This window comes from Chionomys nivalis, chromosome 5 (genome assembly GCF_950005125.1).
Source record: "Chionomys nivalis chromosome 5, mChiNiv1.1, whole genome shotgun sequence".
Taxonomy (NCBI): Eukaryota; Metazoa; Chordata; class Mammalia; order Rodentia; family Cricetidae; genus Chionomys; species Chionomys nivalis.
The window spans coordinates 24,759,591-24,785,575 of NC_080090.1; the positions used below are offsets into that span (position 1 = coordinate 24,759,591).

The 25,985-nt window shown below is 48.4% G+C and overlaps 1 protein-coding gene across 1 annotated transcript in view; it reads left to right on the forward strand.

Moving 5' to 3' along the window:
- The first annotated feature begins 1,510 nt into the window (after positions 1 to 1,510).
- Positions 1,511 to 25,985, forward strand: part of Sh3bp5 (SH3 domain binding protein 5) — a 71,302-nt gene continuing 46,827 nt past the window's right edge. Inside the window, exons 1-3 of the mRNA XM_057769193.1 lie at positions 1,511 to 1,827; positions 3,569 to 3,631; positions 25,409 to 25,537. Of these exons, the coding sequence (XP_057625176.1) occupies positions 1,684 to 1,827; positions 3,569 to 3,631; positions 25,409 to 25,537 (336 nt within the window). The 5' untranslated portion in view covers positions 1,511 to 1,683. The remainder of the gene's footprint in view (positions 1,828 to 3,568; positions 3,632 to 25,408; positions 25,538 to 25,985) is intronic.

The following is a 25,985-nucleotide window of genomic DNA, read 5'->3' on the forward strand; positions in this document are numbered from 1 at the left end:
TAGAAAGTGCCATCACATTGGAGGTAGGAAAATCAGGAGTTCAAGGCCAGTTCCAGCTAGTAATGAACTTAACGCCGGCTGTGATTGGGCTAGGGTTGTTTCAGACAAGCAAGAGAGTGAATGGGAAGTCATTAGACCCTAACCTAATAAGGGAACTGTTAAACACAAAAAGGTATCAGGCTCTTCAAGACAGGCACATCGAAGCATGGGAGGGGTGTGATACAGATTCTCTGGTGCTGACTTTGAAGAAGGCCACCACATGACAAGCAGGGCACACAGCCCCTAGGGTTGTGCCTGGCCTTGTCTGTCAGCAAGGAAGCCAGATCCTCAGACTGAATTTAGCCAACCCTGAATGAGGAAGTCATTCTTCCTCAGAGCCTGCAGAAGGAACACAACCTGACTGAAACCCAATTTAACCTGTGAGACCTGGAGTAGAGACTACACAGTGGGTCTGACCCTGGATGGCCATCTTGTTCCAGCCTTATTGGAAACAAAAGCCACTGCATCTTTAGCAAAGAATTTCAAATCATCTCTCCCAGAATTGCCAGCAAGATGCCAACAACGAATAGCTGTAATCTCTTTAGAAATAAATCTAGGCCACACACCTGCACCGTCTCCATTAGACAGGAGTGCTACCTTCCCCGAGTAACCCCTTCCATTTGCTTCTGGAAAAAACCTCAGCGGCAGCGACTTTTGTAAGGTGGCTTTGCTCAGGGGCTCCTGGAAACTTCTCTCTCAAGCAAGCTGTCTTCCAAACCCCATGTGGTGGGCCATAGCTCCCCTCCACAAAGTGTCCATTTTGCTCAGGACATCTGACCAGGTACTTCCTGACCTCACAGTGACCCTGACACGGGCAACTACACAAAGAAACACCTGTACTGTTAACTCTTTCGTGATGCCCAGTTCACTAGGCGAGCTCTGGTTCCTTGTTTGATGCTGGGCAGGAAAACCACGTGATTCCTACAATGACCAAGTGTACCCACGAGCAGGCAGTGTGATCTCTTTTAAAAACCGCCCCAGTCCATGAGATTCCCCAGTTCCACGGGCTCTCGGTGCTTCCTGGATATCCAGGTAGGCCGGAAGAGAACACGCCTGTGTTTGCGGCAGTGGATCCCAGCCTTTGGACGTCCCTTCGGTGGTTGGCTGGCTAGCCACTGCACTCGCTGTACAGGTGAGATCATTGTAGAGTTCCCTTTTCTGAAAAACCGAGTGGATGCAATTCCCCAGGTTGACCCCATAAACAATCCTACCCAGGCTTCCAAAGGTAGCTTCGGAGAATGGAAATCACCTGAACTTCCTCCGTGCCTTGATTGGCTCCACTGGAGGCAGGAGGAAGCTTGCTTAATTAAAGCAGGCGGCCCAAGCGCGGACTGGTGAGCCACTGGGCGGCGCCTGTCCTAGTGGTCATGGCAGGGACTCCGGGGCACTGGGCTTTTTGTGACAGAGCATCGGGTGACGGGCAGACTATCCGGCGGCCCCGGCGAAGCGGGCGCCCTGTGCTGCGGGCCGCGGCAGACAGGGGGCGGTCGCGCCCACTTCCTCCGCCGCTCGGCACCCGCGGGGCGGCGCACCCGGGTGGCAGCACTGCGCCCAGACCTTCCCGGCTGCGGCGAGGCGGCCCTCGGCGCGCTCAGATTCCACCGCGCGCTCTGCGACCTGGCTGCGGAGCGTTCGGCTGCTCACATGGACGCGGCGCTGAAGCGGAGCCGCTCTGAGGAGCCGGCAGAGCTCCCGCCACCCGCCCGGGAGGTGGAGGAGAAAGAGGAGGAGGAAGAGAGGATGGAGCAGGGCCTGGAGGAGGAGGAAGAAGTGGACCCCCGGATCCAGGTAAGACGAGGGAGAGGAGCCCCCGGCCCCACCCGGCCAAGGCTGCCACGAAAGTCGGCGTCTACGCGGACCCATGCCGTGCAGCCCGGGGTGTCTTCGGTCGCTGGGTGTAGGCCATTTAGGTTCAGGACCTGCACCGAGGCTTGGGACACCCCATTTCACTATCTCCCCGCGGGAGGCTGCCGTGCCCGCGTGGACGTGGCCTGATTATTTGGGGGATCCCTGTAGACCTTTGGCCCAACCCGAGGGTCCTTGCAACGCAACCAGCGGTTCAGGCGGATTGCAACAAAGGGAAAAGGGGGGCGGGGGCCCCGAGCGGAGTCGGGGTACCTTGGTGCGGCTCTCGATACCCTGAACGCTGCACAGCCTCTGGGTTTCGGAGCAGCTTTACCTCGGCTGCGTGGACGCGGACACCATGGTGTGCGAGCGGGGCCGGGTGGTTGTCGCATGCCCCTGCGGGCGTGAGCTGCACCGGTGCCCAGCGCCGCGTAGCCCTCACCTGGCAGAGATGCCTGGTCGCACCCGCCCTCCTTTTTTGGTTCATTGTCAACACACAGAGGGCTTCGTTGCCTTGGCCTGAAACTGTCTAAAACCCTGCTTTTCCTTGAGGTCGAGTGTGAACACTAACTAGGGACAGCTGGTGTGAAAAGCAGACGCGTGGAGGCAGAGAAGGAATGGCCTGGCTTTCCGTGCCTCCATTTCCAGGAGAAATGGATTAAAAAGCAATTTCTAAGCGAGATCCAGAAGTGACAGCTTAACCCCTTCACCCTCCTAAGCAGGAAGCACAGCAAATTCCTTTCCATGGTCCGTTTTTATTCCCTTTCCATAAATCCTTTTTTTTATTGCTGTTAAGCATGTTCTGCAATTTCTGGGTCGGTAATTGGTTTTAAGTGCACAGGAAGAAAAGGCTTGTTTTTAATTCAGTGGTTACGCTTTAAATTCATTGTTTTTTCAAATTAATACACTAAAGATCGGTGAGATCTTAGCTACTCTTAGTTCAGACCATAGGTTTGGTCTACAGAATTTTGTGGTTTTAGCGTGTGTAAGACCCTTTGTTCAGAGTAGAGATGAGTTAACTTCATGACACTTCTTACGAAATGTCAGGTTGTAATGTTTAAAAGGAGCAGGGTTAATGCTAGTTAACCAACATGTCCCCTGTCAGGAAGACTGAGCAATGGGCAACTAGGGAAGAAAAGCCATCTATAGGGAAAGACAGGCCCGCTTGACGGGCCAGTGCGAGAAGTCTGCCTTTTACTTGTCTGGCTCACTGGGTTTGTGATTTGGCTTGGTCTTCTGCAAAGTTCTCTAAAGCAAAGGGTGCTGTTTTAACTGGGTGACTTATTGTTTGTAACAGCTAATTCACCTAGGGGGAAATGACCTTTCAGGGAAAAATAAATCCCTAGGACCTTAACAAAAAAGGACAATGTCAAAAGGTTTTAGAAATGCCAAGCCCGGCAGTGGTGGCACACGCCTTTAATCCCAGCACTCGGGAGGCAGAGGCAGGTAGATCTCTGTGAGGCCAGCCTGGTCTACAAGAGCTAGTTCCAGGACAGGCTCCAAAGCTACAAAGAAACCTTGTCTCCAAAAAAAAAAAAAAAAGAAATGCCAAATGCTTTTTAAGCCAAACCACCACTGTTTTAAGAATGAACTGTCATCATTGAGAGTGATTTTCCAGGTGTAGACTAAGTTACTCTAGTAACAAAAGGCATATCCTTCAAATCTGTCTCTCTCTCTTCATCAGGGAGAACTGGAGAGGTTAAATCAATCCACGGATGACATCAACAGACAGGAGACTGAACTTGAGGTACGGAGAGCTGGGCCACTGTTCTTGGGTGAAATAGTGTCGGCACCCTTAACCCTGGGCTGGTTTACTTTGTTTTAATAGCTGGAGGTTGACTGCAGGAGGCCCCTACTCTGGTGCCTGACAGCCAACTACACCAGAGCCCAGGCTGTGGGCGGATGCATGTGGATCCAATTTCATGTGTTGTTTTCATTACGGAGACTCCAGTGGGGCCAAATCAAGGGCTGAGCAGAGTATTAAACAGTACTTACGTCCCAGATATCCTGGTATCTGTGGAAAAGCTGAGAGAATTGTGGTTTAGCTGAACTCTTTAATGGAGAAGAATGAATGACTTCACATCTCTTCAGTATTTTATTTAGGGTGCCCCCTCCCATTCATGCTTGGAGCTGTTTAAGGTTTCCTCAGACTTAAGCCAGATATTTTACCTTCCCATACTAATAATTCACTCCTCTTTCCACATTCTTGCTCATTCCTTTGTTTTCTGCGTGTGTAGAATGTAATTATCTTAAGGGTAACAACAAACTGTTTGGACTGGGAAGGGCTTTCCTGCTGGGAAAAATCTTGGGAGATAACATCCTGATTTGAATTTGAAGATTTTCCAGCTTCCTTTAAACAAGTTAGGGTTCTCCGAAGCTACCAATTTCTGGTAGTGGTTGGGGTTGCTAGCCAAGGTGAGTGACCGTTGGCTGAGGGACTGCCAAGTGTTGTGAGAACACCAGGCCCCTCAGAGTGAGGGTGTGGGGATAAGAAAATACTTTGCTGGAATTTATTGGCAGCCCGCTTTCTGATAACAGCAGATACATGTTGGCGGTGAGTCACGCGCGGCTGTGGGGCGGCTCATCCATCACTAATTCTCATGCTGATCTATATAAAGAATTGGCAAACTTTGGGAAGTTGAGCAGTTGAAAACTCTCAATCTTAGGTTTCTAAAACATTAAACAAACAAGCAAAAACATCTTTACCATTTCTAGAGAACAGTAACAGAAACCAAAGGTTTTCCCTAAGCTTTTGTTCGGTCCTGTTATAGCAGCCCAGAGCTCTGGATAGTTGACTGTGGAAGCCATGAGCTGCTCATGCTTTTCGTTTTGTTTTCTTTTTTCTTTTTTTTTGGATTTTCGAGACAGGGTTTCTCTGTAGTTTTTGGTGCCTGTCCTGGAACTAGCTCTTGTAGACCAGGCTGGCCTTGAACTCAGAGATCCTCCTGCCTCTGCCTCCCGAGTGCTGGGATTAAAGGCGTGTGCCACCACTGCCAGGCTCGTTTTGTTTTCTTAAAAAAAAAAAAAAATCTCATGTAGTCTTGGCTGACTTAAACATTCAGTATATAGCGGAGAATGCCTTTGAACTCTGGGCCACTCACCCTTCATGTAGGTACTGGGGTTACAGGCCTGTACCACTATACCCAGCTCCTCTGAATCTTTAATGTCTGCATCCCAATGTACATAGACAAGTTGGAAAAATATTATTTTTTGTTTCGAGCCAAAGTTTTGGCTTGTTTATGTTTGCAGCATTGGAATGAAGTCCAGGGCCTTATGCACGCTAGACAAGCATTTTACTGATGGGCTTGTGAAACCAGCGATGAACAGAAATCAGGAACAGCTGGCTAGGCATAGCACGCGTGTCTGCAGTCCCAGCACCTGGGAGGCAGAGGCCAGGGGAATTAGGAGTTGAAGGTCACATAGCCACAACCAAGTTTGAGGCACATGAGACACTGTCTCACAGAGGGAGGGAGAAAGGGAAGGAAGGAAAGAAGGTAATCAGGGACAATTGAGGCAGAGCCAGAAAACTGGAGATGGCAAGGCAGTGGTCTGGCTTTCTGTTTCGGTTTCCAAGAGAGATAATAGCCCCGTTTGTCCCTTTTGTTTGCTTAACCCACTGTTAGTCACCATAGCCCCATAGCTCATTCTCTATGGCACTGCCTTATGGGGGTTAGCTTGGTTCATTTGTTAAAACTCTTTTTAGTCCTCATTTCCGAATTCCACAGATTTGGTGTGTCACAGGAAGCCACTGGACAGGTGTTTCCTGCCAGGCTCTGGGGCACATTCGGAGCCCTGGTGTATTAAGACCAGAGCTTATAGAATGAATCTCTTTCTATATAGAAGGATGTTTATTGGAATGGCTTAAAGACTGTGGTCCAGCTGTGCCAACAATGGCTGTCTACCAGTGGAAGGTTCAAGAATCCAGTCCGTGAGGCTGATGTCTCGGCTGGGCTTCAGCATACGTGAGGCTGGATGTCTCGGCTGGGCTTCAGCATAAACCAGAATCTTGAAGAAGCAGGCTTTAATACCAGTGAAGGAATGGACTTACCAGCAAGAGTGAGAGCAAACAGGCAAAGAGCTTGCTTTCTTCTTCCGTGTCCCTTATATAGACTTCTGCCAGCAGAAGGTGTGGCCCAGGTAAAAGTGGATCCTCCCACCTCAAAACACCAGGATTGAAAGTGTGTATTCCCACTTTATATGATGTGATTTAGAAAACAATCCTCCACAGGTGTGCCCAACTGCTTGGGTTTTAGCTAATACTAGATGTAGTCAGTTGACAACCAGGAATTCACACCTGAGTGGTACGAACTGGGCGGTTTGATGAAGGTAGTCTGGCTGGGTTGTGTTGCTGGGTGGCCTTCCCCTGGTGTAGTCACAACCAGGACCAACTCAGGAGTATTATACATGCTGCAGAAGCAATTTTAAAACTCCCTAGATGGTATGTTAAAAATGACAGAAGACAGCCTGGCAGTGGTGGCACATGCCTTTACTCCCAGCACTTGGGAGGCAGAGGCAGGTGGACCTCTGAGTTCGAAGCCAGCGTGGTAGAAGCCAGAGAGTTCCAGGACAGCCAAGGCTACACGGGAAAACCCTGTCTAAAACAACAACAAAAATTACAAAAGACATAGGGGGAAATTAATTGTAATGTATTTTCTTTAATCCAGAATATTCACAGTAGTATACATTCAACAGGGAGTCACTAATAAATAACAATGATTAATCTGGGGGTTGGCAGTGTGGCTCGGGAGAGGAATACTGCCTGGCATGCTCAAGGCCCTGGGTTCACTCTCTGGCGGGTAGGGGTATACATGGCTCTTTGGTGGAAGCTGGGATCCTGGACAAGCTAGGGAAGCACCCTTCCACCATACTGTCCCCACTTATTTCCCATTTAGTCCATGTTACGTTAGAGTTCAACACACACATTAGTTATCACTTACAGCATCATGACACTTGTTTACATTGTATGTGTGCGCATGTGCAACACGTGTGTACAGAGCTTCCCTTTAATCACCATCCCTCACCTTGGCAAACAGCTTCCCTGCCTCAAGTCAAAATTCCTATCCATGCGCTTTAATCTACGGGTACCATTATTTCTGGCTGCCAGGAGAGTTCCCTCGGCAGTGTTTAATTCTCGCGTGCAGGGTGTTCACCACTGAAGCTCTGAGTGATTTGAGCTGATATCCGAATACATTGCTCAGCTTTCCATTGCTCTGACAAAATAATGTCCAAGATAACCAACTTGCAAAGAGGAAAAGGCCCACGGCTTTGGACGTTTCAGTCATTGGTTGACCTTATTGCTGTGTCTGGAACTGTTGTGTACAATATTATGATGGGAATGTGTGATAGGGATTCATTAGGCATTGTCTTAAAAATGTAAAAAACAAAACAGAATACCACAGTTGACCATAACTTCTGGTGGATTACAGGAGTATGCCACCACATCTACCTAGATAAAAAAAGGCTTTTTTTTTTTTTTTTTTTTTTTTTTTTGAGACAGTCTCACTATATAGCTCTCCTGGAATTCACTCTGTAGCCCATGCTGGCCTCAAACACACAGAGATCCACCTGCTTTCTACCTCATTTGTGTTTGGATTAAAGATGTGTACCACCGTGCCTGACCCTTTAAGAAGTATTGTTTTATTATTTTTCTGTGAGTGGTGTGTGTGTGCGCGCCATGGATTGCAAGTGGAGGTTAGAGGACAACGTTGTGAGGTCAGGTTCTGTCCTTCTACCATGTGAGTAGATCTGGGGTTGGGAGCTCAGGCCATCTGGCTTGGCAGCAAGCACCTTTAACTACTGAGACGTCTTGCTGTCTGTTCTCTTTCTTTTCAAATATATCTTAAAACAGATTAGATACAAAATGTCCAAATCTAGTTAGGGCCAAGATTTAGAATAATTACAATACCTGTATGTGTATGTATTCGTACATAGGCATAAAATGCCTTAAAAACTTAACTGTTTTCAGCATCCCTCCATGTTCTGAGAGGAGGGTATCTTAGGACTGTGAAATGGACTGAGCAGGAGGGGAAGGTCACACGCACCTGCTAGACTGTCTTTCAGCTCCTGGGCTGCTGTCAACAGCTGACTCCTCCCAACCCCCTTCCGCTGGGCAGTCAGAGCCTTGCCTGGTGAATGTTTATCTGCTTCCCTTGCTCTCAGAGGAAGGTGAGCAGTCTCACAAGGTGGCTTGGAATTAAATCACTGGAGTCTTCCACATGCCTGAGGCCTGCCCCGGAACCTATCCTTTCCTCCGGGAACTAGCAAACATTTCAATTAGGAAAACAAAAACCAGCCAGGCGGTGGTGGCACATGCCTTTAATGCATTTGGGAGGCAAAGGCAGGCGGATCTCTGTGAGTTCGAGACCAGCCTGGTCTACAAGAGCTAGTTCCAGGACAGGCTCCAAAGCCACAGAGAAACCCTGTCTTGAAAAACCAAAAAAGAAAAAAAAAAAAAAAAACCGAGAAATGAAAGTAACAGCCATGTTTTGAGCTTGGGAACTCAGGAGTAGGCGGGAATGAAGGACACCCATTGGAGAGCCTGGCTTCTGTCCCTAGTGGGTTATCAGGCCAAGTCAGAAGAAGAAAACCCCTTTATTAATGGGCAGTGCCAGCACAGCCTACCAGTTTCTCCTGTGTGTATGTAGACATGGTGGGCACTGGGCCAGGAAGGTCCCATGAAGCAACATGGTGCTTTGAAGAAAGTGCTAGAACATTTGAAGTGATAACTGACTTTAAGTAGCCAATAACTATGTCTTGAAGCAGGCACCAAATTCTAGGCCTGGTGGCAGGGCAGTTGGGCTATGTGAAGCCTGACTGTGTTTTCCACATGAGGTCTGGTTGAAATGAATATCGGCTCATCCCCGAGGTTTTTTGAGACACTTGAGATGCCAAGGGCAGCTGTGATGGACAGAATATGAGGCACTATCCCTTGGATAGTGGATGGAGTGAGAGAGAGAGGTTCAAAAAGAGGACACAGGAGGCCCCGACGGAGTGGAGACCGTCACAGTCCAGGCCTAAAGGATTCGGGTCATCCTGAAGTCACCCTCCAAAGGAGCCTAGAGGTGGAACAGAAAGAGAGCCGACATGACCCGTTGCCTGTGCGAGGACTGGGGAAGGAGGTCGCTGCTTTTGTCTTATCGTTAGCTCCAACAACAGAAGCCTGTTTTCTCATGGAGCAGGAGGCCAGACGCCCAGGACTGGGCTCCCTTCCCAGCTTACACAGGGCTATCTTCTCACCAGGAAGAAGGTGGCTATCTCGTCCTCTTATGGGCACGCTAATCTGTGTGCTGGGCCCTATCCACACAGCCTCACTTAATGTCGCTGTTTTGAAGGCCCCATTTCTAAACACAGCGGAACAGGACCTAGGGCCTTGAGTCTGTCTGTAATCCAGTGGTTTTTTGTTTGTTTATTTTTCTCAGTGGAGCACATGAGGCCCTTCAGTCTGTGAGGCAGACTTTGAGAACAGGGTTGAGAACTCACCAGAGAAACAGGTGAGTTTGTAGTTGAAGTTAGGAGTTTAGAATCTGTCTGCTCTTGTTACTGGGCCATGTTAGCAGCTGGCCCAGACAACAGGTCTCTGTAAAACCTCTATGGGGCCTGCTGCTCTCCACCTAATGCAGGGGGGGGGGGGGGTGGAGGGAGAGAGAGAGAGTTACTGCTGAACTACATCTCCCAGCCTACTCTGTAGCCAAGCCAGGCCTTAAGCTTACAATCCTCCTGCCTCAACCTCCAGAGTAACTGTGATTAGTCTACATCACCATGTCCCAGAGAAAAACGGTGCTCAGGCCTTGTGCTTCAGCCATGCCCCTGCCTCAACTTAACCGTCTTTGGTATCAGGTGAGAAAACAATCATTTGATTTGTGTGGAGTGATTGGCTTTGAATCCCATATTCCCCGCTTACTAGCTGTGGACCCTGAGAAGGTCATTTGATGTGTGAGCCTGTTTCTTCCTTTGTGAGATAGCTGCATTTGAGACTCTGCTGCGAGATAAGCCCGGAGCTGTGGAGAAGGGAGCAGATGGAAAGGAAAGACCATGACTTTAGCATCACATAATTTGGGTGAAAATAGGAGGTCTGATGGCCTTGAAGTGTCTTGGTAAGCCAGTCTCATCTGTGACTGTGGGGAGGTCCTCAGGTGGCTCAGGGAGTGAGAAGAGATGCTGAGTGAGTATCTACTTTTGAGGGTCATTCAGGGCAGAGTACTTATGGGGTGTTTGGATGGCAGGAGAGCTGAGGCCTGCTTGCTGAACAAAAGTCTCTCGTGAGTTGTCCATCTAGGCTAGGCTGGCCCTAGGTCTAGTGATGGCTCGGTTGTCCTCCCCTAGGTGCTTCCATGATCGTTTTTGGTCAGAGAAGACGGTGCTGGTCAAGGAGCCAGAGAGGGGGCTTGTACTGGCCAGGATTAGGCAAGAGGTCTGACCTGCAGTCCTGAGGTCAGAAGGACTTTGTGCTGAGGCTATCTGCTGGGTCACAGAAACAGCTTGGTGACGCGAGGGCAGGACCATCAAGGTCACCCTTTACCATACATCCAGTTCTAGGCCTTCCTGGACTATCCAAGGGTCTGTTTCAAAAAGAAGTAATGTAGCTAGCCAAAATGAGCTGGCGTGCTAAGCGAGCCCTGGTCCACCTCATGGGATTTGCTCTTAGGTAAGTGGCCCCATTATGACTGTGTGACCGTAGATCATCACTTAATGCACTAGGCCTCAGTTTTCCCATTCTAGTGATGGTAATGGTGCTGCTGACTGGGCGAGGAGAGGGGTGCAGCATGTTGGGGAATCACAGGCAGGGCGTCCATTCTAGAATGTGTCTTTAATAATGACTAACATATGAGCACCTGTGGTGTGCCAGCATCTGGGTTGAGCATTGAGTCCTCAAAACAATTTTATGATATATTCCTTGCCTCAGTTTTTGCAAGTAACAAAACTATACAGAGGCAGTGCAAGCATTGTGCCTGTAATTTCAGCCCTTGGGTGGCTGAGAGAAGGGTTATGAGTTCAAGGCCAACCTAGGCTGTACAGAAAGACTCTATGTATTGATCTTATTTGAGCTATACATTTTTATCTGCTCCCCTCCCTTTCTATTTCCTTCCCTTCAACCCTCTCCCATGGTCCTCATGCTCCCAATTTACTCAGGAGATCTTGTATTTTTCTTTCTCCCATGTAGATTAGATCCATGTATGTCTCTCTTGAGGTCCTCATTGTTGTCTAGGTTCTCTGGGATTGTGATTTGTAGGCTGGTTTTCTTTACATTATGTTTAAAAACCACTTATGAGTGAGTGCATATGGTAATTGTCTTTTTGGGTCTGGGTTACCTCACTCCAAATACTGTTTTCTAGCTCCATCCATTTGCCTGCAAATTTCACGATGTCATTATTTTTTTCTGCTGTGTAGTACTCCATTGTGTAAAGAAAGACCCTATTTCAAAGAACCCCAAACAACACCACCACCAAATCAACCAGTCAACCATAGAATCCAAGTGTCTTTCTCTGTGACATGCAGCTCTGGGCACCACGCTGTTCTTAGGATCTTGAGGAGAGCCGTGACCGTCCTTGATAAAACATAATCTGTATTCTCCTTTACTATCCCACAGTCTGTCCACCTATGAAGGTGTCAGCTCATGAAAGGACAATAGTCTGCCATCTTTTACTATATTAGCATTTTAAAATTCGAGACAGGGTCTCCCCATGTAGCCCTTAGTGACCTGGAACCCATGACCCTGCTTCCTGTGTGTGCACCACTACACAGGCCTGTGGTAACATTTTCACACTGGCCTTCTGTGGTGTGGGAGCGGGGAGAGGAGACAGGTCTCATATAACCCAAGCTGTCCTCAAACTCCTGATCCTCCTGCCTCCATCACAGAAGCTTTGGGATCACAGTAGTGCACTATTATATCCAGCTGTACGATGGACTTTAGCATTAGAATGGGATGCCACGTGGCCTTGGGCAAATGGCTGTATTTTGGAAACATTAGGTAAGAAAAGTGTGTGTTGGGGCTGTAGAGAAGGCTCAGTTTGGTTCCCAGCACCCACCTCGATCATTTGCAACCACCTGTAACTCCAGCTTCAGGCAATCAGCATCCTCTTCTGGTCTCTGAGAGTAGCCCTTCCCCCACAACAGTATATATTCACAAGACTCACATGTACACATAAAAAACCCCAAAAACTATATGTAAGGTATATACAAGAAAAGCCTGCGTATGAGGGGAAAAATGGTCTGCTTCCAGTATTCCTGCTGTGGGCTGAGCAACGTGCCCTGACCACCAGTTAGGGCTAAGATACAGGAGTGGACAGTGAGTCTTCTGAGCTAATGGTAGCTCATGCCTGCAATCCCAGCACTGAGCCTTAGGCAGGCGGATCCGGAGCTCACGGCAACCTCGGCTGCATTAGATCCTGTCACAAAGACGATGTTGGCAAATCTTTAGTTTTTAGTAGTTTGACACTGCTGTGGCATTTTACTTTCTGTGTTTGTTTTTATTATGTGCTATAGAAATATCAGCTCACAATGGAGGTTAACAATCTGTCACCTTGTAGTTGGAGAAGCATGGCTCCAAAAACTAAGAGTCTACACTCAGATGTTTCCGCCGGTTGCTGCTGCTTCTGGGAAGGCTGGTGCCTTTATTTTCCATTTCTTGGCACTTTTCTGAATTATTTTCAATGAACAGATTTTATCAACTTAGGCAGGAGGCTAGGGGAGAAATGAAACTTACTAAAGGATGCGTCCTGTGCCAAAAGAATTACTTTTTTTGGGGGGGGGGTGTTGTTTTGGTTTTGTTTTGTTTTTTTGTTTGTTTTGAGATGGGGTTTCTCTGTGCAGCCCTGACTGTCCTGGAACTAATTCTGTAGACCAGGCTGGTCTCAAACTCACAGAGATTCACCTACCTCTACTCCCAAATGCTAGGATTAAAGGTGTGCACCACCACCGCCCGGTGAGAAATTTGATTTCTTTTTTTTTTTAATATTATTTATTTATTTATTTATTTATTATGTATACAATATTCTGTCTGTGTGTATGTCTGCAGGTCAGAAGAGGGCGCCAGACATCATTACAAATGGTTATGAGCCACCATGTGGTTGCCGGGAATTGAACTCAGGACCTTTGGAAGAGCAGGCAGTGCTCTTAACCACTGAGCCATCTCTCCAGCCCCCGAGAAATTTGATTTCTATGGAAGGAATTTTAGGAACCATCAACGCTGTTAGGAAAAACTTGGGGTTGGCAGTTCTGCCTAAATTGTTAGTGGACCCCAATGTTGGTGGGTGAACTGGTTAGTTTTTGTCCTCTTGACTCAAATCAGCATCCTCTTCTGGTCTCTGAGAGTAGCCCTTCCCCCACAACAGTATATATTCACAAGACTCACATGTACACATAAAAAACCCCAAAAACTATATGTAAGGTATATACAATAAAAGCCTGCGTATGAGGGGAAAAATGGTGAGTCACATGGAAAGAGAACCTCTGCGGAGGCATTTTCTCCATCAGACTGGCCTGTGGACAAGCCTGTGGTACATTTTCTTGACTGAGTGTGGTGCCACCCCTGTGCAGGTGGCCCTGGCTTGTGTCAGAAAGCAGGCTGAGCAAGTCGCGAGGAGCAAGCCAGTGAGCAGCATTCCTCCAAGTTAGCGCTTCAATTCCTGCACTGCACGATGAGCTATAAGCTGGAAGGTGAATTAAATTGATTCTTCCCTAACCTGCTTTTAAAGTCAGTGTTGTTACAGAGGCAGAAAGCAAACAAGGACAGTTGGGTTGCCTGATTGGGGTGTCTCCCAGGGGAATAAAGAGCAGCTTAAAGGCAATTTAGATTGGGCTGTAACCAAGAAGCGCTTGTTTGTGCAGTTGATGAAAAACAACAGAAAACATTGAAGATAACAATATAATTTTTGTTTGTATTTGAGTATTTGAATACCTCTGCCCCATCTCGATTTTGGAAACCCTCATGTAGCTCAGGTAGGATTATAGGTCTTTTGTTTGCCCTGCCCCCACTTGGTCTCTTGAGCTAGGTCTCAGTCTGTATTTCAGACTAGCCTGGAGCTCAAGATCCTCCTGCCTCTGCCTCCCGAAAGCTGGGGTAACAGGTGTGAGCACCATGCCCAGCTTCTTTGAGTCCTTTCTAAATGGACAAAGACTTGTGGGCACATGTAGGCTCAAGTCATGTATAAAAGGTTCAAGGCTTGCACAAATTCATTCACTTATAGCCTCAGTAGCAAATGATACAGTCTGGGCTTTGGCTAAAATATAGAAATACCCACGTAATCCTAAAATTGACACCATTGATAGAAAAAATTGACTGTCTCATTTTGAAGCTGTAAAACCCCATGAGAACGTTCTTGGGTCCTTAGCTGGGACCGTCACTGGGGGACACATGCCTGATATTGTAGCACAAACTGACTTCTCCCAGGTTGCAGCCCTGTCTCTGAGGTGTACTGCAGAAGGCGGGCTGCGGCAGTTGACAGATGGGCTCAGCATTGTCTCCTTTGTCTTAGGAATGATCAAATTGACAGAGCGCTCTGGTCCCCATGGACCTTAACCTTTTAATACTGAACCATGATTTTCTTTCCTTCCTCAGTATTTGTTGTGAGGACATTTAACATCGCGCGCGTGTGTGTTTTGGCTGGGGGTATTAAACATCTAACTCAGTCCTTGGCAGGCATCCCGGTTGTCTTTGCTCAGTCCTTTTCTCTGGACTTCCTCGTTCTACTCATGGATGATTTTTAGCAGTAAGCATAGGTGGCTCCCTGCACCCCCAGCGGATTTTAACCAAGAGCGCCACAGAAATTTGCAAAGCAGCTCTCAGAGAGCTCGGTGAATCAGCCCCTTTCATTTCCTTACAGGAAGATGGAAAATTTTTGCTCTATTCTTGTCTGAGCTTTCCTTTGCTGTGTTTTGCTGGATTCTGTGAGAGACACTCATGTTTGCACTGACTGAAATTAGCTGCCTGCAGGCAGACAATGAAAGGAATATCCGCTGTTTGTTGTAGCCATGGCCAAAGCCGCTCAGCGGGGCTGCTCTCATTGTTTGGCTTCAGACTCAGCCAAAGCAAGATGAATGGGTTCTTAAGGCTTCTGTGGCCAGCAGGCGGAAGGGCTCAGGCTCTTGTGATAGATTTGAAGTCCACCGGTTGAATGTTTTTTTCTTTGATGTTTGACTTTTTGGGGCAGAGGGGAGAGAAGAGGTGAAAGGGGATGGTGGTGGTCTTTCTGGCTGCACCTACCGCTTTGGTGTTGACAGCAGCCATTTTATTTAGGACATGGTTTGTGCCTCAGGATTTGGAGAGGAGGCAATGAGGCTCCGCTGGCCTGTCCTTGCTTGAGGAGTCTCCTGCAGTTGCAGCCAGGTAGCGGCTGGACTGTGGTCATCTGAGGGTATAATGGCATCCACAGTGGCCCACTCAGGTGCCTGACAGGTTGTTGGCACTTGGTTGGGAGTTAAGCTAGTGGTTTTATCTAGAGCATTGGCAAGTACCTCTTCAATATGGTATTCTCAGATTCTCTTTCTTAGGATGTGTGGCATCTCCCAGAGTGTTGCTGGTTCCAAGATGACCACATAGAAATTTGACAGCTTTTTCTGTCTAATCCTTTGAACTTTCCGTATGGTACTTCTGTGTTTTCTTGATCCAAGCACAGACAGCCCTGACTTCAGATTTCTCCTAATGGGAACAATGCTGAAGAATTCTAGTCGTGTTTAGAAACCACCATACTCATGATGGTTACAGAGACACAGCGACTCTCCTTTCCTTTGGGGGCACACATCACAAGCAGTTCACGTTTTGAGAGGCACTTTAATGTTTAGTGAGCCAGCAAAACAAGGACTTTGGTTAGAATTTGTGAGCCAACCACATGAAGGGTCAGGGAGCAGGTGTTGGCAGTGCTGTAGGTCTTGATTGGACATAGGGAGCTCTTGCTGCTTTGACATTCTTTAGTAATGGTCTCTGTGAGCCTTCGAGATGGCTCAGTAGGTAAGGACGTTTGCCAAGCCCAACAGCTTGAGCTGGATCTCTGGCACCCACGTGGCAGGAGAGAACCAACTCCTGCAACTTGTTCTCTGAACGCCACACACATTCCATGACTTTGTGTGTGTGTGTGTGTGTGCGCACATGCACACACACACACACTCAAATATAGGGTTTTTTTAAAAAATTATGTTACATCTTCAATGCCTGTTGGAAAAAAATTAGTGCCACCTAGAGCAGAAATTATACTTGCTAAGTTGGAGGGCACTTTCTGAAGGTCCATGGCCACTCCTGCCTTGGTGTGTCCTTCCTTGCTGGTTGCTGGGTCTCTTAGAGAAATCAAATCCCAGCGTTGATTCATTTTCTAGAAACTGGATCTACTTCCCCACTGGAAGTTGTCCAAGAAGCTGCCCTGTAACACTGAAGCTTAGAGTCAGAACCTCTGAGGAGAGTTTTGATAGGGGTAACTAGTAGAAAGAAACTCCACGGCCCGTTGTGGTGGAGGCTGCTGTTGGCTGCTCGGGAGAGCTGCCTTCCTTGTGCAGCCTTGGAGACATTCGGGTTTTGTTTTTCCATCTCAAGATTACTTGGCGGGTGATGGTGGTGAATGCCTTAATCTCAGCACTCCAGGAGGCAGAGACAAGCGGATTTCTGTGAGTTCAAGGCCGCCCTGGTCTACAGAGCAAGTTCCAGGACAGATTCCAAAGCTACAGAGAAATCCTTTCTCAAAAAACCAAAAAAAAAAAAAAAAATTACTCTATTTGATAGAGGGTCTCATTATATAGCCCCAGCTGCCCTCAAACTCACCACAAATATCAGGCTGGCCTTGAACTCACAGAGATCCACCCACCTGCCTCTACCTCCCAAGCACTGGAATTCAAGGTGTGTGTCACCGTGCCCTAATTTTTACTTTTAAGTTGTGTGCGTGTGTCTGACTTAGAAGCCAGGAGGAGATATCGGAGCCTCTAGAATTAGTTACAGGCGACCGTGAATTGTGGCATGGGTCCTACGAAACAAGCTTAGGTCCTCTCAAGAGCTGGGCTTCTTGACCCCCAAGGCATCTTTTTAGCCCTGGCTTGTTTTTGTTATTCTGGATTTTAATTTTCCTCTCTTTCAGATGCAAAAGTCAATACTTATCTGGCAAGGGCTGTTAATGATTAAATGGTGTTCCTGCAATGCCTGGTATGGTCCCTGGCATGTAATTCTGAGCTAGGGCCAGTTCTGCCCTTACCTTCTCTTGTTGACTAATCTACATAAAAATAGCTATCCAGCGAGCTAAGTATGTGTTAAGTGTTTGTGTAGGTAATCTTGGTCTCTTAATAATAGCCCTGGAGGATGCTGAAGAGAGACACTGAGGTGGTAAGTGTGGGTCCTCCCAGGTCACACAGCCAGTGGAGTTAGAGCCAGGACTGAGGCTGGAGTCCATGTGCTCTAATGATTTGGGGGTCCATGTTCGGGAATGGGGAAGAGGCCTCTGTGGCCCCTGTCGAGACTGGCGAAGAGAGCGCTGGCCTAGAAGCTGGCTTGCCCGTCCTTGTGGCGACACCATGCTTCGTCCTTGTGGGGGACACACTTGGTTTCCTCACCTGTGACCCGGAAGCATCCGAGTTAACTGGTGGGCAGAGTCCTTTCCAGCTCTCCGCTCAGCAGCCTTGGGATTTCAGTTTTCGGCTAGTCACATGTTCCTTCCAGGACAAGCACCTGTAGTCTTGACACACTGGGAAGTTGAGGAGCTTTCCGTCAGTCTGCGCCGCAACAGATTAAACTTTAATGTAGTTTAATTTTTTACAGTGCTAGGCATTGAGCCTAGGGCCTCATGTATTCAAAGCAAGTCTATGCTACTGATATCCCCAGCCTTTACATATTTGTTATTTTGAGATGTGGTCTCAGTAAGTTGATCAGGCTGGCCTTGAACTTGCCATCTTTTGGCCTCAGCCTCCCAGGTAGCTGAGATTTTAGGCTAGTACCATAAGATCTGACAAAACTTAAGCTCTATTGAAACTGTACTTAACACAAATTTTTCAAGGGCCTGGAGAAGTAAGGTTGAAAGTGGGAGGCCTCTTTCCTCGAGCCCCGTTTTCCTCCCAGAAATGGACGCCTTTGACAGATGCCTCTGGTGTGTCTGTAAAGTGGTGACAGGGACTTTTGACACTGACTCTTTGTACCCTGTGTTCTGTGTGCTCCTTTGCCTCCACGCTGATAGCTTCAGCCAGGAGAGAGACAAACTGAAAGCCAGCAGAAATACACAGCTCGGCTTGCCTGGAATGCTGTGGTGGGCGGACACAGGCTGAGGGCGGAGGCAGCAGAGGCAGTGCTAGATGACCTCCAGAGCTTCTCGCGGCTGGGCTCTGAACTTGCCCTGTTGTCCTGGTTCTGAACTCGAGCTTCTCATAAAGCGGACCTTGTATTTGGAGCGGCTCCACCGGTGATTGATAAATCTGCCTGGTTAATGTGCACGTCAGTTGCATGTCTGAAATGTAATGACCCAGATTTGTTTTTAAGCATGGGTCTCAAATTAGAAACAGTTAAACCTGTTGGCCTAAGCCTGGAAACCGTCTGCTTGTGGTTGAGTTCAGGGAAGCTGGGCAACTTGAGCCGTTCTGCCTTCTCATACTTAAAGAATCCTGTGGGTTCATGAATGTGTGTGTGGCTGACACACGAGAAAACGTGGGACCTGCCAGTCTCTCTAGCTGCGTGTCTCGGCCTGAGCCCATAGGGTGGCCTTCCCCGCAGTTCCCTCCTTGGGGGCCTGCCTGGCTGACGCATGCACTGGGTACTTGCAAAGGCTGATGAGTTTCTTCGTCTCTGGAGTTTGGGGCCTTGGGTGTTGAAGCATTTCTTCCTAATGACTTTAGCCCCTTTTTTGTGGCGTGGACCTATAGCATTGGTGACAGAGCTGTCCTGAAAAGGAGCCATCTCCTAACTAAGGGACTAGATCGCTGCCCCATGTTAATAAAAACAAATCAAGGCCGTGAAAGCTGAGACTGAAGGTTTGAGGTCAAGGGACAGTAGAGGGATGGAATAAGATAACTAAGTGAAATATACGAACCTCGGGGAAAGCCTTGTTCCCGCCTCCTCTCCCTCACTCGTTTCCTTTGCCCCCTCCGTTCCCTTTTTCTTTTCTAGTGTGATCTGGGCCAGCCTACAACCCCCACTTCTTGTCCTAGCCTTTCCTAGTGCTGGGATGATAGGTGTGTGCCCTCAGACTTACGTGAGATTGTTGGTGTAATGTGCATAGTCATATATCGGGCCAAGGTTAATGTTCTGATTTTGGTCACTGAGCTATCACATGGGCAGTTTTCGCTCTGGGCACACCAAATGTTCACATCTCCACTTTACCCGCACTTTTTTTTCGAATCTGAAATTATTTTAGAATGAAAAGCTTTTAAAAGCTTTTCTTCCCATTCCGATTTTGACTTGGAATTCGGACACCTGCAGTGTGTTCAAAGGGAGGCTGTGAGCTTCTGTATGGGCCTAGGTACTCGTCTGCCTATGTGGGAGTGTTTCTAGTCAAATCAGAGTTAACAGCCCTTCTGTATGGAGGGGATGGATTCTACCAAGGCCTAAAATGTCTCTAAAGCCCTCCCCTTAATTTTAAGGGGAACCTGCAGGAAGACGCTGTGATGACCCCTATCTTTCTTTCTCTTGGTTTAGAACCAGAATGGTTCGTGTGAGGACATGTAAGGGTTAGGTTAAGGAGCAGGGTCTGGCTTGGACACCACAACTGTCCAGGGACCTGGCGCCTGCCCAGGTTTAGACACCTCTGTGCTCTGCCCCACTGTCCGCTCGAAATTCTTGAAGTCCGCAGGAGTCATCTCTGGGAGCTAAAGGAAGAGTTGTTGGATCTTCCTGGGAGAGCCTAGATTTCCCAGGGATCTTGGTGTGCGTGGTTGTCCTCACAGTTACTACCTCTCATCCTGCAAAGGTGTCCTCCAAGTGACCGACTCCATGACCACATTACTCTGTCCCTGCAAGAGCCCAGGTACTTGGCTCCTTTGCTACCTCTTGTTCTTGTCTGCACTGGGTTCTTGGTTGTCTCGTCTCTCCTTCTGGCTTTCTCTGTTCTGGCCTCTGTGAAAGGGGCTTGTATCAGAAACATGGCATCAGGGCTGTGTGTGGAGAGTCGTCAGGGAGGGAACCAGCAAGACTGGCAGGCCCTGCAACAGGTCTCTACTACCAAAGTCAGAGCTTAAAGTGGGGAAAGAATGTGACCAAGGGGATGGGGCTGTGATAACAGTGATCTGGAGGTCTCCCCAATTTAGGGTTCTTGTGCTTTCTCCCTCATCCTGTTCATTTCCTCAGTGGCTGTGGAGTCCTTCTAACCAAGGTGTCTTTGTCAGGTGTGGGACCTGCGTAGTGGTCAGGGGTGTCATGTACTACACAGGGCTAGCCCCAGACACTGCCGCTCTTCACTCTGGCCGCCCCTGGCCGACTCTGCCGCCTCCTGGCCCCGCGCCCTCCTGCTTTGCTCAGCCTTCCTGACCTGTCTTCCTGGTCTCTGCTCCACCCTGCACAGTCAGCAGCTTCAAAGCCTGCTGTGGGATTCTTCAGGTAGAAGCTGTCCTGGCTTCCTTTGTCACAGGGCTCTGGGGTATGGACTGAGAGAAAAACTGACGGACAGTGGCAGCGGCCAGAAGGTCCCGGGAGCATGATGCAGTCATTAAGAGCAAATTTTACAGATAGGGCTGTGCTGTCCAATATGGCAACCATTAGCTATGTGAGGTTGCTGAAGTTAAAGCTTAAATTAATTAAAATGTATTGCAGAAACAACATCAAGTGTTTTTTAGCCACCTGTGGTATGGTTACGGCCTCTGAGCCCTTCAGATAGTTCTCTGAACTGGCAGAGAGCACTTTCCTCCTCCAGACATCACTCAAGTGCTTTCTTCGCGTGTGTTGGGAGCTCTCACAAGTACTCTCAAGACTGGATTGGACATCTTTGGAGAGCACAGTTTGCAGTGAGCTCACTTTCCCAGCTCAGGTTCCTCACTACCGGCTGGTAAGCCCAAACGCTTCAGTGGTCCCTTTTACCGTGACTCTGGAGTGGTCTTGCCGACAGTGACATGGCCGTCACTCGGGTTCATCCCTCGCAGTGGGTAGCTGTCCGCTGGCAGCATTTCCTCCGTGTCCCAGGACTGCGTGTACACCGACTCCACGTAGTCATTTAAGCTGGTGTTTATTTTTACTTCACCCTGCCCAAAGAGGAAGCTTCATTTCTACACATGGGCAACCATCCAATAAAAGGTTATTTTTTCCCCTCTTCGTGTCAGTTTCTCTGTGTAGCTCTGACTGTGCTGGAACTCCCTTTGTAGACCAGGCTGGCCTGAAACTCACAGAGATCTGCCTGCCTCTGCCTCCTGAGTGCTGGGGAGTGCTGGGGTTACAGGTGTGTGCCTGGCTTTATGTATATATAGTATATTTCTCAGGTTTAGAGAGAGGAAGATCCAAATTGCATCTCATCACAGTGGAAGTGTTTGTCTCTTGTCTGCATTCTGTTTCTTGTGATGCCACAAGGCACATGGCCTCTGGAAAACCCCAGGGGACACTCATGAGGGGATGAGGGTGAGAAGGCAAGGGAATGGACTTCTGTGACTAAAAGGCACTCGCCACCAACACTGACTTGAATGTTTCTTGGAGTCACTGTATCGGTGAAAGGACAGAACCAACTGTACAGTTAGCCTCTGGCCTCCACGTGAGGCTGCGCACACATGGCTACACACTAAATTTTTTAAGAATGAAAAGTCCAGTCCTACTGTATTATGAAAGTGGGTTCCAGCATCACCCAGTGGATCCTGCAGACCGCACGCTAAGGGAACCATGAGAGACCTCTGCACGCCGGACTGGAAGGTTCACTGTCGAGCGTGAGATACCTGCCCTGTAGCCTCGCAATCACGTCACCTGGCTCCAGTTTTCTTATCTGCATTCTGTGCCTGTGGTTCCTGTAGATCCTGTCTTACAGGGTCATTTCCAGGCTCAGCCCAGGCATTGGAAGCCTCTCTTCTCGAACCAAAGCTGTGTATATTTATAAACGGTATCACCAAGGAACCTTTGAAGTCCGTGCCATCTCTCATAAGTAGGACAGTTATTTTGAAAACTCTGCCACCCCGTCTTTATGCAGCTGGTTCTGGGGACTCCTCCGTGAAACCACTCATTATTCCCAGTTTACAAGCGAGGTGGTTGAGGCTCAGCTAAGTTGATTGGCCGAAAAACAGGGACTTGTCCCCAGTACAGTGTGACACTGACACCCTGTTCCTAAGGCACACTGGCTCTGGGTGGCTTAGCTGGAGTTCTCATCTGATGTGGGGCTGTGTTTTTGACACACTGACACATTCAAACAAGGAGATCGCCACTGTCAGCGATTCTCTGCTTGAGTAAATTACCCTCCCTGTGAGTCACAGAAGCTTAGAAGATCTGAAGACATGACACAGTGGGAACCAGTTCAGAACTCCTTGGCGTGCAGATTTTTAAGTCAACTGGGTTGCTGGGTGTGGTGGCACACACCTATAATACCAGCACTTACAGGTGGAGGAGGAGTGTGAAGTCCAGACTAGCCTGGGCTACAGGACAAGCCAATAAGACATCTCAAAACAGCAGAACACTAGCCCTGGGATGGTAAACAGATTTGTTTGGTTTGTTTGTTTGTTTGTTTGTTGGGGGGTCAAGCTGGCCTTGAACTCCAGATCTCCAGACCCTCCTTGCCTCTAAATCCCAGGCGCTGGAATTACGGGGTGTGTGTAAGCTTGCACAATAGTTCACGTTTTGACAGGTAAAGTTCTTCTGGAGGTGTTTGTCCTGATTACCTGTCTTCATGGATTGTTTTCCAGGAAAACAACTTTCTGTGCACTCCATCCTGAAGCAGCCCTACTGTTATCTTGGAGGATCATTTGACTGTGATGTAGCTGACAAAGAACTAATCTTTTCTAGAGCTAGGGAATGGAGCAGGAGGCACAAGTCTGTGGCAACTAGCTGTTCAGATAGTATTTAAGGAAATCTTTTTAGCTGAGCTAAATCCCATCCACTGTACGCCAGTGACTGAAGCCCTCCCGCAGCCAGCTGTGTTTAATTACAAGGCTGTACCCGGGACGGCGCATAGATCGGCCTTCTCTTCCTACCCGCATTAGCATAACTAATATAGTAACTAACTAAAGGTGCATGTTGCGGTCTCATGGTTTTTAAAGGCCTATTGCAATTGCAGTTGATGGAAGTCCAATTCCGGCTTGAGCAAAAGAGAAAGCAAGGATGTGGGTGGTGACGGGGAAGGATACTGTCTTAAGGAAGAGAAGAACAGTAGAGTGTAGGACTGCCTTCTCTCCTACCACTGTGCTCTGTCGGGCTTTCTCATGGTTTCATCCCATTCTTCAGCCACCTCAGCGGGAGCGTGATGGGATGGAGCTGATAGTGTAATGCCCACGTGTATAGCTCACTGTTGGGGAAATGATTGCCAAACCTGTGTGTCCCCCTCCCCGTGCCCTTGAGCGGTCACATTTTCAATACAGAGAGTCACAAAGGATGTTAGCCAGGCTGATGATGGGCTCACTGCCCAAGGCACCTTCGAGAAGGCCCAAATATATCAGGTCGTTTGCCCTGAAATCCATCACAAGCTATGATGCTAGCCTCCCAGGGAGGCTAAGGCAGGAGGGCTATGAGTTCAAGGTCAGCCTGGACTACAGAGGAAGGGACCTGTCTCTTACTATTCCACCCCAGCATGGATGATGACTCATAGAATCTGTAGCTACAGCTCCATAGGAGGATTGCCAGCCCTGGCTTGGGGCTTATGGCTGCTGTACTATTCTGGGCATCCTGAACCCTGTAAGCTTGTGGACTTCCTGAGTCTTTAGGGACTTGCCATTCTCCAGGAGGGAAGGTTTCAATTAAGAAGAGAGATGACTGTGTATACTACAAAACCCATGACTGTGACATAGAACTGGGGCAAACACCTGGGTCAGAAGTGGGATTCGGGCTCAGGAGCTCCCAAGGACGGCAGAGGCCACAGCCTCGTGTTCTGGAAGGCCAGCAGCATTGTCAGACGCCCCCCCCCCCCCCCTTTCCAAGCCTGTAGCTTGAGATGATGAGATGAACTGGGAGAACTGATCCAAGCCTCCTTCACCTGCACAAGGTCCTCCAATTCCACATGTACAACACAAGTTTGTGAGGTTAATCAGGAGGAGACATCTGGCTCCCTTAGATGCCTGTAAACTTTGCCATCCTTTTGCTCTTCTCAGCCAAGTAAGGCCATTGTGTCCTTGGGATCAGCCCCTGCTCCCCAAGAGTCTCTTCCCCCTCAGGCTTCTGTGTGGATCCTGCCTACTCCTTTGAAGGTTTTCTAGGGGTCCTCTGCAGTAGCTGATCTAGTGAGAGTCTCTGCTTCTGAGTTCCACAGCATCCCTAAATTCCACAGCAGCCCGGCACTGCCAGGCTGGAAGGGCCCTGAGGTCAGGGCCCCACACAGGGTAAGCTTGCACTCTGTTTAACACTTGTGAGTCCCATGGTTTAGAGCTCTGAGGAAGTGTGGGAAATGGTGTGGTCATATGAACTGAAGCCACCAAAGACCGCTGAGAGTTCTTACCCAGATCAGGAAGGTTTAACATACACAGCGTGTCCAATATAAGTCATTGTAGCCAGAAGTTTCTGTCCACCTGGCTCCACAGCCGTTCAGTCCCAAAGAAACACACAGAGGTTTATATTAATTATAAACTGGCATCTTGGCTCAGGCTTATTATTAACTAGCTCTTACAACTTAAATTGACCCATAATTCTTGTCTATGTTTAGCCACCATGGTACCTTTTCTCAGTGTGGCATTCTTATCTTGCTTCTTCTGCATCTGGCTTGTGACTGCATCTAAGCTTTTCCTCTCCCCAAAATTCTTAGTCTGGTTGCCCCACCTATACTTCTTGCCTGGCTACTGGCCAATCCGCATTTTATTAAACCAATACGAGTGACAAATCTTTACAATATACAACAGCATTATCCCACAGTAAGTCACTAGACACTTTTTTGGTTTTTCAAGACAGCTTCTCTGTGTAATAGCTCTATTTTAGAACTTGTCCTTTATACTCGACTGGCCTCTAACTCACAGAGATCCACCTGCCTCTGCCTCCCAAGTGCTGGGGTTAAAGGTGTGCACCACTGCTGCCCAGCAATTAGATACATTTTTACAAGATTTTTAGATCACGTAAATAAAATATCTAAATTACATTATGTGGTGGTGAATGCAGATTAAATCTCAGTGCCAGGGAGGTGGAGGCAGGAAGATCTGAGTGTTCAGTGCTATGGTAATGTGACTCCAAATGGGTGAGTGATGGGAAAGCCCAACATGTACGTGTAGCTAAAGTAAGTTGCAAATACGGTTTCTTCTCAGTCACGTGACAAGCTTGAAGCTCTCATGTAGCTGGTGGTAGCACTGATTGGACAGTGTGGGTTCTGGATCCTTCTTAGAATGACTGGCAGGTTTCAGATGGTGCCATGCCTGGTACTGGGCTCCTGCGATGTGTGAATTCCATCCAGGTGTCTCTGGTCAGATGCAGCAGATGTTGGCAGCTTCCTCCCTGAGCCTGATGGTGTTTCCTCCATCTTCCCCCTGGCTACAGGACGCACGTCAGAAATTCCGATCCGTCCTGGTCGAGGCAACAGTGAAGCTAGACGAACTGGTGAAGAAAATCGGCAAAGCTGTGGAGGACTCAAAGCCCTACTGGGAGGCCCGCAGGGTGGCAAGGCAGGTAAGGTGGTCTGCAGTTGTCTCCTCTGCCACTGCTCCCAACTGCACTTGGGGGTCACCCTTAGATTTCTGTATCTCCCACTGTAGGTTAGACACACTCGTCCCATGTGAAATGGCCATGGCTTTGTACAATGTACAAGGATGACTGTATTTGATTGCTTTTCTTAGACCCTGCCCCCATCAACTCCACGAGCTCTTGACACCATTGACACCCTATGGGTGCTGATATGCCTCTTGCTGCATGACTTGGCTGATTGCTCTGAGTTGGAGAGCTAGGCTCATTGCAAATGTGTCCAGAGTTGGTGTGTTCCTCCTCTCGGGTAGCACTTCTTACCTCCTGACATGTCGAGTTTTGTCTAGGGTATTGCCTACAGAAGGAATCAATGAACAAACAAGTAAATGATGAGTGTGGGAACCACAAGCCAATCCTTCATCCTCCTCTACCTCCC